Genomic DNA, 18,793 nt, shown 5'->3' on the forward strand with positions numbered 1-18,793 from the left:
ACCAGATCAATTTTTTGCAAACCACATCCTCGATGATGCGGCAGAAATTTATTGGCCACATGGCCAATCACTTGCGGGTCCGGTAGCGCGTACGTTTCGCGTAAGTTTTCTCGCGTGAACTTAACGCACTCCCCACTCGGACGCCCAAGCTTTCCCTTACATGTACCGGCAAAGTGAAAGCGAGGGATCCCTCCGCCAATCTGAGTGCCCGGAATTACACCGGTTGTTACGAAATTTAGACCTCTAGGGTTTCAGTTTCTTTGCATCTCTCCAACGATGGGGCAGGTATTCGACTTCCCAAAACCCTAATTTTGTATTACTGCTTGCCTTTTTTCTCTGTAGTTTCAAGAATTACTCGATCATTCATGGAAACCTTGAACTGTGATCGGAGAAGGTTGTAGTCCGGTGGGCTTGCGAGATTTTTCGTTCTTTTTAGAGATTTATCATTTGAATCTCTGTATTAAGTTGGACTCGTTTCCGTGTGCTGAGTTTGTAAAATTTTCATGTTTTTCTTGTTTTATTTTCTTTTTCTGGTTCTAAACATTTGATGTGCGCAAGAAAGATTTTGTTTTTAACGATGATATGATTAATTTTACAGGAAAAGAACGCGTCAGCTGGTGCATCCAATGGACAAGGTGGGCGATTTTTGGTTTGAATTCAATTATTTAACGGGTTCTTATGATGCTAATCGGATAGGTAGGTTGATATGTGATGATTTATGATTATTTTATTTTATTTTATTTTTTGAACAGAGCGGCATGGCAAAGGTTCAGAGATCTTTGTAGGGGGTTTGCCCCGTTCTACCACAGAGAACATGATCCGGGAGGTCTATTTTCTTCATTTTTCTTGGGAACATTTTTTTGTTAACTCGATGATTTATTTTGTTTTTCTTTCTGAAATGATTTAATCTGCCAGTGCATAAATGGTTTAACTGATTAAATTTCTCAATTTATGAGAGCTTGTTCTTTTAGGTTTATATGCACATGGATATTTTTTTTCCCTGCAGAATCATAGTTATCAGCCCTCGTACAAACAAATTAATTTCTGTGGTAGTCACTTCTGAAGATTTCTTGATGTATGTCAGAAAGGATCTCTTTCCTAAGAGGATAAAAACATATGTAAAAACACCAAATGCCACCAAATTTTCTCCTATCGCACAATTCAGGAGCTTCTAAGTTACTTACTATTCAGCTTCTCAAATTGTTTCTTGTTTTTAATGAGTAAATGCCCTTTCCTAGAAACAATTACTTGCAGCTTTCTTTGTGTTTTGGATTGTTGGGTTATTGGGTAAAACTGCTATATGCGTATAGGAATGCACACAGTCATTCTCATGTTCAAAAGTGGAGCAAATTAATAATAATTTTAACCCAGGCAACTTGAATTTTGGAAACTCAATATAGCACTTGGAAGGTTTACTTCTCGGTCTTGGAGGTTTAGTGGATTGGAGGGGGCAGAATACTTTGTTTCAGACAGTTACCGTGAGACCTTATCATTCTCATGAAACAAAAAAGCTACCGAGTGGAGAACTGGAAACTGTTTGTTGATTTTGTGAAGAGAATAAGTGACCTAGGTCCTTAATGTTCTTGAATTGTCACTTTCTGGTGGTTCTGCATATCCAGGAGAAAGCGAGAATTTTAGAAGCTTGTAAACTTTATATAGTCTTAACTGGGAATGGTTAAAATTTAAATGTTAAAAAAGCAGTATACTGATTGCGGTTTCACTATATTGTTATGATGTTTGCCAGACTGAATTGTTATAATGCCGTTATTTTAACTTCGATTCTTGTTGCAGTTGTTTTCTCCTTATGGAGATATTTTCGAGTTACGAATGATGAAGGATCAAAATGGTAACTCAAAGGTACAAGTTTTCTTTTGTGGGTATATTTTTCATGCATGTTTTTTTTTTCAAAGGTCTTTTATAGGTCCTATTATTTTTTCTGGTGGGAAGGATTGGCAAATAGAGATATGTAAGGCTGGCCGCCAATGGTTGGGACAAGGATTGACACTTGCGCTTATAACTTTTTGTGATAAAATTTTCTGTTTCCTGCATAGGGTTTTTGCTTTGTGCGATTCGCGACAAAGGAGGCTGCTTTCAAAGCTCAGAAGGAGAAAGATGGTGTCATGGTAAGAAATGCTAAATATATGCTTCCTTGTTGCAATGGGCCTTCTGATTTTTCTAGTTCCAGTTCCAAAATTGTAATAGTTGAACTAAATAGAATTTTGACTGTTGTATGTCATCTAAATATGGTAGTAACTTGTACCTGGATTTGCCTTTTCTTTTGAATTTTTAATTGGCATTATATAAAATCAGTTGTATAGGAGACTGCTATACGTGTTATCCAAATAAAGGTAGGTAAAGAATAAAAAGACCTTAGCTTTGTGTATGATGATTTGTTATCTTTTCTTGAGTCTGTTCTTTCTTATGTTTTGTATGCTTCCTTTGGGGTCTATGGATGAATTTCAGGCCTTTTTAAAAAAGATTTCTCCTCTTAACCCTTTTAGTTTTTGGACCTATGCTTGACATTGTGTGACCACATATTTTGTTTTTTTATTGATTCCATGATCCATGCTTCCATCTATTATTAGGTATATATTATTGCAACAGTTTGAAGACCCTCAACGGATAGAACATTTTTAAAGTGGAATTTAAGTACTGATCAAGATATTATCTTCTTGTCTTTCTAGTAGTCTGTCTTTCTTTAGCACTACATTTGGCATGGGCCAACCTCAGGAAAAAAAAGTTGGCTTTTATGGGGGAATAAGGAGGTGGCAAAGCAACAATAAGTGACCATAAGGTAATCATATCTTCCTAAAAGTTCAGTTGGATGGGCATTTTGTGTTTAAGGATAATCAGTATAATATGTTACGGAAAATAGTGATGGATGTGCCTATGAGGATGTTAAAGTGCCTATGGCCTCGTCGAAAGGAAAGTGACGGGAGCTTCTAGACCTTAAAGTAGCTTTTCCATTTTTGCTAAGGGGAAACTGACTGAATTTGAGTTAGCTTAAAAAGCACTGAAGTTCATAATATGTTAATGTTCTACTTGGTATATTGTATGTAATCTGGTCTAAACTTTATTTTCTAGGTTGGTTTGGTTTTCTAGTGTACATGAACTCTTGTAGAAGTGCAACTCATTAGAAGACAAATAAAAAAGAAAATGATAGGCATCTTCTTTTATATAAGCTAAGAGACTATCTTTAGGTCTTGCATCATCATCTAAAACTCATAGCTTGGCCTAGGATGACTTAGAGATAAGCAGCACCACATCATGTGGGAGCTGGATCTACAGGAAGAAGGTTGTTGAGCTGATTCACCAGTGGTGCCTTCCTTCGTTCTTCTTAGATCACTGGCTTCTCTACTTATGTGATTACTGGGTTAGGTATCATGATATCTCATGTTGAAAATGGTCCACCTAACCATGAAAGTTATCATACCTGATTGCCTTTTTTGGAAAAGAATTAATTGTTTTTTTCCCTCCACTAATTGTCACATACTGTGGATGTGTTTTGACCGTAAGAGAAAAGGAAGGTACGAATCAAATGGGTCATTTCTTTGTATGTCTTTGTTTTATTTCTCTTTATCTCAGGATTGGGTTTTGTTGTTTGGATGTGTTGTCCATGTGACTCCATCTTTCTGTTTAAATTTTATATTTTAATGCAATTCACTGAAACAACCTTTACCTTCAATCTCGGTCCTGTTTCAGGTCCAAGGAAAGAAAATTGGTGTTGCCCTTTCATCTGATCAAGATTCCTTGTTTTTTGGAAATCTTCGCAAAGGTAAAATAGCTGAATCATTTATAGTCTTGTGTGTTCATGAACATATTCATGAGCTATTAGGTGGATGCCTTCTTGTTCACTCTTTGTTTGTTGAGAATTATATATAATTGACATTTTCCCCCTAATATTGTATAAAAAACTACAGTCTCTGTCTTGGAGATGAATTCAATTTGTTAAACTAAGCCGTTTCTTTCATCTCTCTTACCTTGATGCTTCGACTTTAAATGTCATGGATCTCGGAGAGCTGGTTGTTTGGGCTTAAACTATGCAATCAAGTTACTCTACTTGCCAAATGGTTTTTTAAGTATTATGGCAGGTCTCTCCCTTGCATTTGTTATGTCGTTTAGGACCTGCGCAAATTCTACCAGAATTCTTGTTAAAGTTGATTTTTATCTTTAATTCCAAAAACTTGATGGATCATCTTTTGATTCATAAAGCTGGTTTCACAGTAGATGGGATAAGGCTTGCTAATGAAGTCATTTTTCTTTTTTCCTTTTTTCTTTTATTTCTTCGAATGGCCCTTTGTATTTACTGATAGCATTATGTATCTTATTATGCTCATGGCTTTCAGATTGGAGCTCGGAAGAGTTCAACAAATTGGTCTGCCAGGTAGCATATAATTTGTTGATAATTTATGAAAATTGGAACTTATCTTTTGATGTAATTTTTTATGAAATGTGCTTTTTATATTTCACAGGCATTTAAAGATGTTGTATCTGTAGACCTTGCAATGCCTCCAAACTCTGGAAATTCAGGCAAAAAGCAACTTAATCGAGGATTTGCTTTCGTGCGGTTCTCCTCTCATGCAGTGAGTTATTGGATCCTGTCCCTTACGCAGTGCGAAGTTATTTTTCTGGTTAAAATTATTGACTCTGTCTTCTTGCCTCTTGTAACTTTGGCCAGAAAATGCATTTATGCATTGGAAAACATATAGTATGGAACTGGAAGTTCATGCTTCTTTTTCTCTAGATCCTAAAATGGTGGTGGTGTTGTTTACATCACTCATATCATAGAAGATTGACATTCATGCAATTGGCTTAACCCTGCACCTGAATGGCCGCTTTTCACTGTTCTCCTATTTTGCTTAATATCTCTTGCAGAAACTTTTCAGTAAATGTTGCAGTTTATAGCCTCATGAATTGATTTATCGTGCAGGTCTTCAACAATATCCCTTGTAAAATCATGCCTACATGTTTTTATTTCTCTTTCCTTTCCCCACATTCAAGGATCCATTCTTCTCCAGATAATCCATTGATCTTCTTTCCTACTAAAGAATTACTATTTGCTTGAATCTTTTTTGGATTTACACCCCACCCTTGATGATTTATATATTTTTCTAAATTAGGGTATTTCTAATGCTTGTGCCTTGCCAAAATTAACCATTGCTTCTGTGAGTCATTCCTAGAGAAGAGGGTGGGGGGCTTAAATATTTCCTCAGATTGTGTTTTGATCATTTTATTTTTACTATTGTTCTAATCTGTGTTTCATCTGTGCAATACAGACTTCAGAATCATTTTGAAAGTATAGGTCAGTTTTATCAGATGACTTGTTTGAGGGGCCTAACGCAAATCATTTTCTACTTCCCCATTCATGGTCTATTTCTCAGAAGAAGCCAATTTTGCATGTTTGTCTGTGGCTCAGTTGATTGGCCCGTATCTGCCTGCTATCATGTGATATGGTATCATTTCTTATGAAAGAAGGCATTATTAATCCTTTCTCCCTTTCATCTCACCCGATCATTTATTGATTCTGTGGGATATATGAAGGATATTGTTAATCTCAAACAACAAAGCAGTTTCATCATTTTTTTGGGGTTTACAATATAACCCTATCCAAATTAGTTGAGGCATATCCCTATCACTCAAGTTGGATATTTTTTAAACACTGTAGGAAAAACAGATGCAACATTTTAAGTGGATATATGCAATTAATATATCCAAGGTTATTTATGCATATGTAAAGATCAGATTGTCATATTACTTGATTAGAAGCCTATGTAAAACATTTTCTACTCCATTTGGAGTCTGTCCCTCTACATAAACCCAGTTTTGCATGTTTATGTGGCCCAATTGATAGACCCATTTTATCACGTGATGCTATATCATGTCTTATGAAAAAAAGGCATTATTAAGTCTCTTTCCTTTTCATCTCACTTGATCACCTCTTGATTATGTAAGTCATATGTTGGATGTTGTTAATTGTAACCATCCAATCACTTTGATCCTTTTTTGGGGTTTGCAACTTAACCTTATTAAAAATTATTTGTGGCACATCTGTCTTACTCAAGTTGGTAGATGTCAAACACTGGAGGAAAACAAACATGGCAGTTTAACTGGATATTTGCAATTAATATCTTACAAGTCCTAGTTCCTGTTAGGCTTTTAGATAGTGTATTTTATCATTTCCTGAAATATATGGTTCTATGAAAAGTCTGTGATGTGAAAATCACGTAAAGCAAATGTATGTTCCTTCACTGTTTGCTTCTGTTAAGATGATAATTCCATATTAGTGATTAATTTGGCAAACAGTGGTATCTGCTTATTGTTATTTGATCTTCTAGATAATGACAATATCTCATCCCATAAACCCCCCTCCCAATCAACAAAAAGAAAAAAAAAAGAAATTGTGGTGAGGTTTTGTTTGTGACAACTCACAGCTTAATGGGTTTAGATGTTGCGTTGTTGGCAGCATCCATCTTATTTCTTTGAGGCTGTGAGATCCATCTTGTCGATACTAGGTGTACGCCTATCTCTGAAGTTAGCTGCTTCATTTATTAATGATATTCATCCTCTGTGCTGCTGCTATATGCTGCCTGAGTGAGAAAGACATTATCTTGACCTTGCAGGAGAATACCAGAGAATGATGGCCTAGTTTCACTGTTCAACTTATGTGAGATCCACTGAGAAGTAGTTGCTTTAACATTATGTACATAACTGATCATCCAAGATAAAACAGCATTTATGTTATGATCTGTGTTTATTTCTCTAATGTGGATGTCAGACTCATTTTCAAAGTGTTAGACAACCTGATTGTAAGAACTATATGTATCATTGCCGTTTGTGCAATTATAATCTATTCTGTTTCATGAAGCCGATATTGCATTTTTAAGGCTATGGATCAATTGATTGGCTTGTTTCTGCCTTCGATCATGTGATATCATATAGTTACATTGAAAAGCCATTTTTGTTCCTCTCTCCTTTTGATCTCTCTTAATCACTTCTCAATTATGTTGGATACATGTTAGATTCTGTGGATGCTTAACATCAAACCACTTTGATTGTTGTGTGGGGTCTGTGACTTGCCCTTATCTAACCATCTCTTAATTGCCTTTGGCACATGTGCCTTCCTCGATTTAGATTTGTTGCAGGAAAAGTATCAATGACCTTCTAATTGGATACATGCAGGATGGTCATCTATAGCTAGTGAATATAGATGTTTCTTTCACAAGTCCTCATTGCATATTCCACACAAGTCATTTGAGCATATTCAGAAATATATGGTTCTGACAGGGCATGTGGATTTAAGATCTTAGAAAGAATATGACTCCATTGGTATTATCATAGCCTTGATGCAAAAATAAGCAAGCACATTTTCCATGCATGTATACTTTTTATAAGATCATAATGAAATACAATGACGAATTAGCAAGTAGTGGTATTGTGCTCAGTTGTATTTGATCAGAAATCCTTCATACCCATAGCTCTTTTTTCTTTGCTTTGTTTCGTCATGTTAACTACTCTGGTTTGAATTGAAATCCTCAATTGGTGGTTAGTGTTTTAATTTGGATGATTCTTGATCCGGTGGTGTTGAAACTGTGGCTATGTTGGCAGCCACTAATCTTGCAATTTTAAGGCTGTGTCATACATCTTAAAGTCCAAAAAGGATGCGTATAATTTTAATTAATCTTTTTAAATTATCAAATAGAGCAAAAAATTCATGTAAATTATTTTGGATGCTTCTTATGAAAAGTATCAATTGCTACCACATGGAAAAAGATATGCCTTATGTTTTAATCTTTTCTGGATAAAGAAAGAACGTGAGATTTGGTCTTTGTGATAGAATCAGTGTTTCAAGCTTCCATTCGTCTTCCCATCAGGTTTTGTAGTTACGTATCACAACATCATGGGCCATATTCTCATTGAACTTTCAAATCTGGCATCTATCTTAGATGGGTCGAGGCTTATCCTATGGTCTCTTTGTAGAAAAGTTGCCATTTAGAATTGCTTTTATCTTTTTTCTATTGACTGTTAATTTTGTCATATTACACATAAGTTTACTCTATTGGTCCATGGTTGGAAAACTTGTCTCTTTGACAAACTTTCTGCCCTGTCTGTATCTGGGTTTTGTATAAGTTTGTTTGATTGAATTATTTTTTGAACTTTCAAAACTGGCATCCGTTATAGATGGGCCGAGGCCTATCTTGTGGTCTTTTTGTATAAAAGTTGCCATGCTTTTATTTTTTTCTATTGACTGTTAATTTTGTCATATTACACATAAGTTTATTTTGTGGGTCCGTGGTTGGAAATCTTGTCTTTTTGGCAAACTTGCTTCCCTGTCTGTATCTGATTTACATATAAGTTTGTTTGATTGAATTTTTGGGCAATTGATTCTGAGGGCAGTAATTTCAGAGATACATCCTATGTTTAGCTATTCAGCTCTTATGCTGTTTGGTGTCCATGGAAGCACTCTATATTGGGCAGTCACTTCTTAAAGCAGATTGCATGAGAGCATTTTTTTTGGGTCAAAACAGTGGTCAATTAGGCCAAGAATGTCAAGTTGTTGACTTTCGAAAGGCTGCTTTGCTATCCCAATTGTTCTAGTTTGTTTTTTTGTTCCTTTGCATCTCTCATTGTCTTCAGATCTTAATGGCTTGATCAGTGCATTAAAAGTTCATTGTGATGACATTGACTTGTGACCAAATTATGTTGTTATAAGAAAGACAAAATCTTGATAAGATCTTTTTCTTGAAAAGAAAAAAGGGTGAAACAATTACTTTGAATTTTTTTTTAATCATTGTCGAGATCCTTCTTTTCTACTCAATTTATGATTTCTTCTTTGTTTTGACAATCTTGCAATATGTCATTTGAAGTTCAACAGAATAATGTCATCAAATTTCGCATGTATGCTTAGGTGTATTATGTGAATCATTTATTTCGATTTGGCCACATAATTATCAGAGATGGTTCTGTTTATCCTAATATAGAATTCTTTTCCCTTTTCTCATTTTACCATCTGCGCAGCTATCGGAAACATGATTTTTTTGACTGATAGTTGTCTACTAGGAGTCTTTTGGAATGCAAGCGTGGATCTAATTCTTCACTTATTTACTATCAGAATATTTCCCACTAATCCAGCATTGTTGTGATTGGTAAGATGTGATCATTCACCATTTTTGTCTGTGGGCCTTTATTAGACACCGCCACTACTATCTTTTTTCTCCATTTGTCAATAGTCAGTTGTATTTTACTTCAGACTGCCCTTATTTTCAAATATATCGTTCAAGCACATCAATGTCAGTCAGTTATCATATCATCTTGGAGATACCACATACAAATCCATAATCATCAGCCTAGACTGTAGGCATTTGATCTTCCCATCTTGGAAAATTTCAATCACAGGCCGCAGCACGTGCATACCGCTTAGGGTCCAAACCAGATTTTCTACTTGCTGGGAACTGGCATCCTGTAATAGATTGGGCTGAGAAGGAACCTGAAATTGATCCAGAAGAAATGGCAAAGGTATTGAATGCTTACTGTGCAAGTATTGGCAGTATTAGGCTACATCACGGTTTCAGGTACCAGTTGGCACAGGGGTCTAATGCTCAGTTTGTACAGCCAGTACCAGCCTGTACTGGCATACCACATGTACTGATACAGGTGCCTGCCATGCATGTTAGTACCCCTGTGTCAGTATGGGGGTGTTACTGCTGTATGTACCTGACCGATATGGGCCCATAGCCCGGTATCTTAAACCTTACATAACATACTTTCTGCTAATTTTTCTTTCATTTTGAGCTTTCTTTCTCTATGTCAGATCAAAGTTGCTTTTGTTGGAAATCTACCGACAAATACGGATGAAGAGTACTTGAAGAAACTCTTTGAACCACTTGGAAAGGTCAACATAAGGAATTATAATTTTTTGGTTATAATTTTTTGAGATCAAGAATTTATTTGCTTTGTTGAACTTTTTCCCTTCAGGTGGAGAGGGTAGCACTGTCAAGGAAGGGTCACTTTCCAGTTGGATTTGTTCATTTTGCCAGCCGTTCAGTGAGTGTCCTTTTCTTACTTCATGGTCTTCCGCATTCTGGAAATAGGCATTCTCTTGCATTTTATGTGCCCTCTTATCTTTTCTTCATTGAAATAATGTATATGAGATGTTGGAACAGTAGTTATATATCCTTAAATTCAAATATAAGGTGACCTATTATTTACCTGAAAATTTTGTTGCCTGAAGTGATTTATTATAAATACGACTGCAATTTAGTTCAGTTTTACTCTCATCATTTATTGCATGCAACAGCACAAAATTATTGTCTTATTTTTACCTTTATTGTGGCATCTTCACCTGATAGAGTTTCAATATTCTGTGTTATTCTTTATTTCTTTTGTGAATATACACATTCTTATCCTTTATGCTTTGCTAACTCTATTCTTTTAACAGGAACTAGATAACGCAATCAGGGAAATGGATGGAAAAACAGTGCAAGGACCATATAAAGGTCCAAGCTTTAAGATCCAGGTATGTGATGAAGACTAAGAAGTCTTGTACATTTGTTGCTTTTGAAATGCCCTATTAGTTTGTAGTTTCATCTTTTTTTTTTTTGATATTTTTCTACAAAAATAGCTGAATGCATATGCTCTGTGGTAATAGGTGACAGTTGCAAGGCCTGTGGAAAAGGACAGGAAACGAGTTCATGATGGGACAAAAAGCAAACCACTTAACAAGTCTGGAGATAGACCTGATTCTTCACATGACAGAGACACTTGTGATTCATCGGATCATAAATCAAAAGCTCCTAGACTAGATGATCCGGTAGCATTTGATTATCTTATACTTGGATTACGTGTGTTTTTTCCTCTATGCTTATGTTGATGCTTGCATATTAATTTTGTACAGTCTCAAATTTATTGTGAAAGTTCCTTAAGTAGTCAATAATCAGAATCATGCCACATGTAAAAATAAATGTAACCCTGCACTGTCAACTTGCGATCAACTATATGAATCCTGCTACACAATTGGTTTCTATGAAAGTGAAGACCTTTGAAGTAGAAAGTGTCACAATTTTTCAAGCTATATGCATGCCTTATTTGGTTAGCAGTGTGGAATATACTGTAATAATTGCAGTGGTTGGACTGGCACAAATAAATGGATAAGGACTAATTTTCCCCCAAAATGAAAACACCCATGGACTGCCCTTTTTATTCAGGTTAAAACAGTTTTGTGGCCCATTCACTGGAATAAAAACTATGCAGGTTAAACGAGAAATTTTTCTTTTCTGTATGGATGTTATTTTTCTCTCAAATGCAACTGCTTTTTGGTTTTCTTCTCCATCTGTCTGAATCTAGTCTGTGTACTCTGTTTTGGTGTAGGCCAATTTCTGAACCTCAAATTGTAATTCTTCCTTCCAAATCTTTATTTGCTCTGATAAATGTACACTTAAATCTTTGAATGATATGGAGTGCAAGGTTTCCTCATGGATAAGTCCTCTTAACAATGCGAGGGCTTTCAGGAGTAACCAAGACTGAAGGCTTATTATCTTACTATTCTACATAAGGAGTTTGTGCTCTTCCAAACACATATCTCGTGCAAAATATTCCTCTGACCTTTCTCAATATTCCCAGAGCAAGTAAATCACTCCATGCATGATATTCTTTCCATGAACTAAAATTGGTTTCTTAAATCATTGTTCCTTGTTTTAATTTATGTATGTCCACAGCTACTCTCTCAAATAACTTTCAACTTACAGCAAGTCAATTCAGTGATAGCTTGTGCCTATACATCTTTATGCTGATAGGTTGGTGCTTTAGTTTCTAAAAGAAGAAAGAAGTTGGTGCTTAATCTGGAAATTTTGTAGTCCTTAAGATATCATTAAACAAGTTATGAAGCTTCCTAATTGTTTTAAACACTATAGGCTATTTGGTCTCATGCCTTAACTTTTTTTTTCCTTTCCAAAATCACATATATTTTTGTCAAATTAATTGGAAGTCTCAACTCTTTTCAAGCGCATGGTAGTCAGAAAATTCTCAGAATTATTCTCTAGGCCTTCTCAGTTTATTTTTTTTCTCTCCCGATTTCGTTGCAGACATTTTTTCTCAAAAAAAAAATCATTGTAGTCAAAAGCCGACCTGATTTTTAAATTTTGTCTATTTTCTGATCTCATAAATCAGTAAACTTATTTCAAAAGTCTTTTTGTATATTAATTGCTTTGTCTTTAATCTACTTCATTTGGTTTTCCATTCTTTTTTAATATTCTCAAGTAAATTTCTTGTGGAATTTCAAGCTTTTTGCTGGCTGGATTTATCCTCTTTTCAGTTCCTAATTACTACATCTATATCCAACAACTTTGTCGGTACTCTTTTCATTTCTCCAAGAAGCAATCTTTATCACAAGTTCTCTTCCATCCTCATTTTGAATGCATCTAATGTGATTTATGCTCTTGTGTTTATTTTGCCTAGTAATTATAGCATTTATCTTTTACAACCCCTTTTGATCTTAATTTATTGGAAACTATTCAAATTGGGGTTTCGTCCATGTTGCATGTTGTGTACCTTAGTGTTAGTTTCGTGTGGGTTATGCTCTCTTGTAGTGAATTGATTGATCCAGAATTCAAGTAATGATATTTCATTTTTGACTGTTTGACTTTATTTTCTCTTCCCTTTCTCATTTTCTGTTTAGGTATCTAATGCTGCCAATCCATATGAAGCAGCTGTTATTTCATTACCATCAGCAGTTAAGGAGCGCCTACTTCGAGTATTGCGCCTAGGAATTGCTAGTCGATATGATGTAAGCAAGGAACAACAGAGCTTTTTTTTTCTTTTGTTTGTGCTCTTTATGCAATGCCGTAGACTCCCAAAAATGAGTACAAAGGGGATATCCCACACAGAAGAAAATGTAAGGGTCCACATAGATATCAATGTAACACAGCGTGTTGATGAAATGATACAGGACACTCACTTGGGTGTCTTAGGATTTCAGTTTCATATTTATCATCTTCTTTCTATCTTCCATTTTTCTCTTATACAGTTTCCTGTTAATTTGCTGAACAAAAGATTTTGTTACTATGTTCTTTCATCCCACCTCATCATTTTAAAGTTATGTTCTTATCAAGGTCGGCGGAACCGTCCTGAATCAGGCACTTTCGGTCATACTGAGCCATCACAGCAGTAGATCGGGATGGTTCTGACAACGAAAACGAAACCCGTTGCCGGAGGGAGAGGAGAAGGAAAGAGAGGAAAAAAGAGAGCGAGCGGGGTAGGGAGCGAGAGGAAGAGGAAGAAAAAGAGAGGGAGGTAGAGGCCGACCGGCGAAGGGCCGACGGAAACCAACGAGCCGCGCGGAGGACACTCCTTCGGGCCCCACGGCCGAAAAACAAGCCAGGTCCCCTGTTTCATTCGAAACAGGGGTCCGGTCCCTTTTTCGAATGAAATAGGGGAATCGACCTGTTTTCCGGCCTCGGAGCCTTCCTCCGCCTTCTGCCTAAGTCGACGGCCTTCGACGGCCCACCGCCACCCTCTTTCTCTCCCTCCCTCTCTTCCCCTTCTTTCTCTCTTTTCTTCTCTCCCATTTGCCCTCTCTCCTACCTCCTCTACTGTGTTGGTACAGGCCCGGCCTGGCATGATGCCGGCCCGTCCGACCCGTGCCGTCGGGCAACCGGTCCAGTGCCTGGTAGCGGCATAGCAGACCATGGTTCTTACTGATTTTTTCTTTGATTGGCAGTTAGGTATCCATTGCATTACTAGTCTCAAGGAGCTTCCAGAGTCAGCAGCTATAGCAGTCCTTGATCAGGTTTCATCATCATAAACTTTTTGGTCATTTTAATTTATTTTCTTTGCCTGCAACCTTTTCATCATCTTGCTAGGCTGTGGTTTGCAGTTTATGTTATCTGGTGCTGACAAGCGTGATAAAGGAGTGTACTTTGCATCATTGGTTTCTAGGGTTTGTTCCCCTAGCATTTTGATGTGTTCTCTCCATCCTCTTCTTTGGTTTTCCTTTGATTTTTGTAGAAACTAAGGTTTTACTATTCTCTTTTGCAGCACCAGGTTGGCAAGTTTGGTTTGGGGTGGAACACGTCCCACCTTCCAAGAAAGTCAAGTGATTATGCACCTAAGGATAATGAGCTGCATAACCTACGTGCACCGCTTCATGTACAAGCAGTTGATCATTCTGCTGCAAGGTCAGTTTAAACATTCAATTTCTTCTTCAACAGTGGAGGTTTTTTCAGGACCAAAAATTAGTTTCTAATAAAGTCATGTAGAGCTTTTAGGTGAAATATGTATCTTCTGGAAGGATATAAATTAGTATCATGGTGTCCACACAAAGTTAAAATCAACAAAAACCACTGCATGATACTCATTCTCAAACTTATCCACTTCTGTTGCATGGGGTTGCCATAAATCTGACAATGGAGGGACGTGAGGTACATTTTGTCTACAAATGAACTAGTTGACTTTTGTTGGCATCCTTGAAGTATTTCTCCTTTGAAAACAAATGAATTTCCAGACATTCGAATCTTGCTATGGAAGCTTGAATCTTCCATGCTCAGGTATTCTAGCATCTTTTTGTGCTATTGTTTCCCCTATTCTTAGAAGTAACCAACCTCATCAGAGTTATAAGAAGGCATCTACTGTTTGATTGTTATTTTGCAGCTCAATCATCCTTTATGTCTTGTCCCGTTAGCATGGTAATTTCTCAATTCAACCTTTGCTTTCATGTGGCAGCGGGTGTCCCAATAAATTCTTTATAATGCATTGCAAATTCTGATTTTTCTTAATGTTATTGATTCTGAGAGTTCAATCTTGACTCTATGCTTTAGTTGGACATACTAAAACTATTAGAAAGCATTGGATTAGAAATTTATACCATTCACACATCAAACACACCAAGGGGGCGTTTGGTAACCCCAACAGGATTATCACGGTGATCTAAGATCCCCGGTGATCCGAATACTGGGGTGATTTGATCTTCAGTGATCTAAGATCAATGTGTTTGGTAGGCCATTGTCCAGTGATTAAAAATCTCCGGATATCCATGCGTAACTTGTTTGGTATGGTACGGAGATTCAAGATCACCGACCACATAATACCACAAATACCCTTGATATATCTTAGATGGATTTTTTTATGTATTTTTAATTCTCATGAATCAAAAATGTAAATCAATATGCTAATTCCTATAATAATTTCATAATTTTGTCGCATATTCTACTTTTAGTAGCCCTTATCATATATTTATTAATCATATAAAATATATTATAATAAAATATTAATATATTTATCAATATATTAATTATTAATATATTCTATAAAAATATATTTATTACTCCTATAAATTATTAATCTTATAAAAATATGTTATTTTTCATTATAGAATTAATATTTTTATTTATACTTATAATAGATTTTTTATTATATAAATATAAATTTAATAATATATTTTTACTATAATTAAAAATTATCCTTCAATAATAATATGATAATAATATGATTAGTAATATATTATAATATAATATATATTATTAATATAAAATATAATATCAACATAATATTATATATATATAACATTGACATAATATATTGATGGTATGTTGATATATCAATTTTTCTGCTAAATTGAGGGGTATTTTTGTCTTTAACTCTCAATCCACGATCACTGCTATTGGGTGATCTTGCATTCCCGATCTGAAGGACGGATATTTCATCACTGGGTTGGAAGGTGATTTGAGGAGTGGAGGTGATTCAGGATCACCGCCACGTAGGATCACTGTGGTGCAACCAAACGCGGCGATCTCATCACCTCCACCCACATCACCCTTGATTCTGAGATGATCACCCCATACCAAACGCCCCCAAGAGTATTATTCCCATACCCCCCCCCTTAAATTTTGTACTTGTTGCTAATATATATATATATATATATATATATATATATATATATATATATATATATATATATATATATATATGTAAAATGGATCTTTAATATAAAATGGCGGCATTTTGGCAGGCATGGCAGCTACACATCATCCCCAGGTTTATATCCCTACTCTTCTTCACTCTATGATGGTCCCCTCTTGTCTCGATCAAGTGTAGGAAAAGTGGGAGAAGTAGTTCCCACATACAGAGCTTCACTTTCTTCAAACTTTGGACATGAGACTGGAATTGGATCTGGGTCGTTCCACGCCTCTGCTGAACATCCTACTGAACGCCCACAAATCAAGTTTGATCCTTTCACTGGCCAGCCTTACAAGTTCGATCCTTTCACGGGTGAACGCATTCAGCCAGACCTTCACCCAGGGCGGTCCACAAGCCTCATCTGATCAGTTCTGCAGGGGTTGCTGGACATATAGACTCATGTACATGTGTTTAGGTGGAGGTTAGAATTGATCCCACTCTCAGCAGTGGAAGAGTTAAGGACCTGTTCTCTCGCACTTCTAATTTAGTTTATCTGTATGTTTAATTCGTAAGGGTTTTGCAAGGAAGCTTGGAGAGACTTGGTGGTTAATATATTTAATGATGAGTATTTTCTGACATTTAAATCAAGTTATGGAAGAACTTTTCTGTTCTACAACCTAGCAGAGTTGGCTCCCATTTAGGTGGTAATGGTGGCCAATGGGGCCCTTAGACATCAGTTCGGAATATATTGTTTGATCTGCTTGGGGGGGTGAAGTTAATTTTCTCTTGGAACCGATTCTGGAGTATGGGCTAGCTCTAGAGTTAGTGATGTCTATTTTTCTGTCTTCCGGTAGAATATGAATGATTTGAGCTGGGGTGCTGGAAGTAATGAAATAAAACTAATTTTCTCTCAACATATAAGAAGTCGGCACAGCCAGCGTGGAAGCTTCAATTCAGGGGCCCAACTCCCAAGTTCTCATTAGCAGGCGCGCAGGCGACATTTGTGGAAGCTGCAATCCGGAGACTGGAGTTAAGGGGCCTAAAACATAGCGTTTTGTATATAATCTTTCTAGAGTGGACGTTCTTAGCTGACCTTGTATAGAATTCACAATTTTGGAACCACAACATAGCGTTTTGTGTATAATCTTTCTGGAGATGGTAAAGATTGACCTGACTTGAGCCTATTCAAGCCGGGGGCAAGGATTTTTTATTTAGGGTCAGATCTGGGTCATTTTTTTTTTTATCTGAATGTGTATAAGAGTTTTGATCTAATTTGGATCATGAAGATAGAATTCGATAAAATCTAGAGGTCTTGATTCGATGTTAGGCTTTGTTACTATCCTTGCGCTGACAAAAACTTGATCCAGGCTGACCATTGCCACCCCTAGTTTTCATTGGGGCAAATTGCATTCTCTAACCTGTGTACATTCAAGTAATTAGTTGTCTCTTGGATGTAGAAATGACTTGCTCTCTTAATGCCTAAATTTAAGCCATCGAGATTCGAACCCAAGACCAACGGCTTCACACAACTCGAAAGCCATCTCCAAGGGCCATAGCTGCGACTCTATTTGGTCTTACAAACCAATTTTGATGAATTTAAAGGAAACCTCTAACTATAACGCGCTATTTCTTGTTTTCCCTGTTTGGAAGCTTCTGTACTTATGTAACATCTGGGCTATAGAAAGCTGGATATGGTCCGCTTGACAAGCCTAGATATAAGCATCAGCGGAAAAAATAAAACAAAAAAAATAATCCCGGCGCGTGCTTGGCACGTGCTGGGAGTGGTGGAGATGCACGTGCGCCGCGCGTGCCCCGGAGAGTGAGAGGCAAACTTCCAATGGGAGCCGGAGAGAGGCAAAAATGGGAACTGCCTTGTTCCGCAATTTCTCCGGCGGAATCCGAAGTTGGGAGGGACTCCAAGGCCTCCCTTCGGCTCTATTTAAGCAGCCAAATCTACTCTTCGATCCCCCACCGAAGCTTGTAACCTCTTCCTCCCAAATGTCGGTGTTTGTTCGAGCTCCATTTTGGACGAATTTCACCACCACTGCGGCCTAGCCATTGTCGGAAGCCAAGCAAGAGGCCGGAATCTTTTGATTAACCTCCTCCGCCTCTTCCTTAGTTCATAAAACTTGGATTCCGGCTGTCTATCACTGAATTTTTGTGGAAATAGAAGATGCCCTATTTTTTTTTTTTTCCAATTTCTCGTCCTATTCTTCTTTTTGTGACCATCCTTGCTATCGGCGCTTGTTGCTGAAGTTTTTGGTTGTTCCCTTGATTAGCCCATGGCCTCCATCGAAGTTCTGACCACCGACGAACCAACATATCTTCGCTAGAGGCCCAAATCCCTATGTTCCATTTGATTTCTTCACCGCCGATCACCGTCTCTTGTGGTCGAACCTCCGACTGTGCTACCACTTGTTCCTTTCTCCTCTTCCTCTTCCTGTATGGGTGACATGAGAAGTCCTCCCTCCTCCTCCATGATTTTGCAAGAAGATAAAAGAAATAAATAAATAAAAATATAATATATATATATATATATATATATATATATATATATATATATTTTTCTCTCTCTCTCTCTCTCTCCCCTCTTCATGACCGTAGGCCCCACTAGTGGGACTCCCTGCAATTGTCCTCCACTGTTCTGTAGTTTGCCTATTTTATTTTCTCGGCACCCTCTCTCGCTGCTGTCTCTCTCTATTGTGACTAATGAACCCTAGAGGGCTCCTTCTTCCATGATCAGAAACAATCCTAGCCGGGCTTCCATGCCAGAGGACTTAGTTTCTATGAAGTATTTCCTAATTATTGGGTTCAATGTTATATGGGGTTTGGAAACCTAAGATTTTGATTCTAAAAATTAGTCATGCTTTTATTTTGACAAAAATGTAATTTTAAATATTAGATTCTG

General features: G+C 36.9%; 1 protein-coding gene across 3 annotated transcripts; it reads left to right on the forward strand.

Moving 5' to 3' along the window:
- Window positions 1–134: 134 nt before the first annotated feature.
- LOC103720071 (heterogeneous nuclear ribonucleoprotein Q-like) lies at window positions 135–16,561 on the forward strand. 3 transcript variants are annotated; one of them, XR_001880136.5, is made up of 20 exons: window positions 146–285; window positions 599–635; window positions 753–826; window positions 1,792–1,857; window positions 2,052–2,123; window positions 3,703–3,775; window positions 4,347–4,384; window positions 4,473–4,583; window positions 9,394–9,513; window positions 9,809–9,889; window positions 9,973–10,041; window positions 10,436–10,513; window positions 10,646–10,807; window positions 12,671–12,778; window positions 13,712–13,780; window positions 13,868–13,930; window positions 14,029–14,168; window positions 14,403–14,537; window positions 14,641–14,675; window positions 15,998–16,561. XR_001880136.5 is itself a non-coding variant. In XM_008809605.6 (18 exons), exons 1-18 carry the CDS (start codon window positions 277–279, stop codon window positions 16,308–16,310), a joined length of 1,683 nt encoding a protein of 560 aa, XP_008807827.4. In that variant the 5' UTR covers window positions 135–276; the 3' UTR covers window positions 16,311–16,561. The 3 variants fall into 3 exon arrangements, 2 of the variants coding, with proteins under 2 accessions (XP_008807827.4, XP_089786645.1); XM_008809605.6 differs by lacking the exons at window positions 14,403–14,537; window positions 14,641–14,675 and having other exon boundaries at window positions 135–285; XM_089930519.1 differs by lacking the exons at window positions 14,641–14,675; window positions 15,998–16,561 and having other exon boundaries at window positions 14,403–14,601.
- Window positions 16,562–18,793: the final 2,232 nt, after the last annotated feature.

The sequence above is a fragment of the Phoenix dactylifera genome, chromosome 1 (genome assembly GCF_051530095.1).
Source record: "Phoenix dactylifera cultivar Ajwa chromosome 1, Ajwa_hap1_PhDact_Kaust_v1.1, whole genome shotgun sequence".
NCBI classification, from domain to species: Eukaryota; Viridiplantae; Streptophyta; class Magnoliopsida; order Arecales; family Arecaceae; genus Phoenix; species Phoenix dactylifera.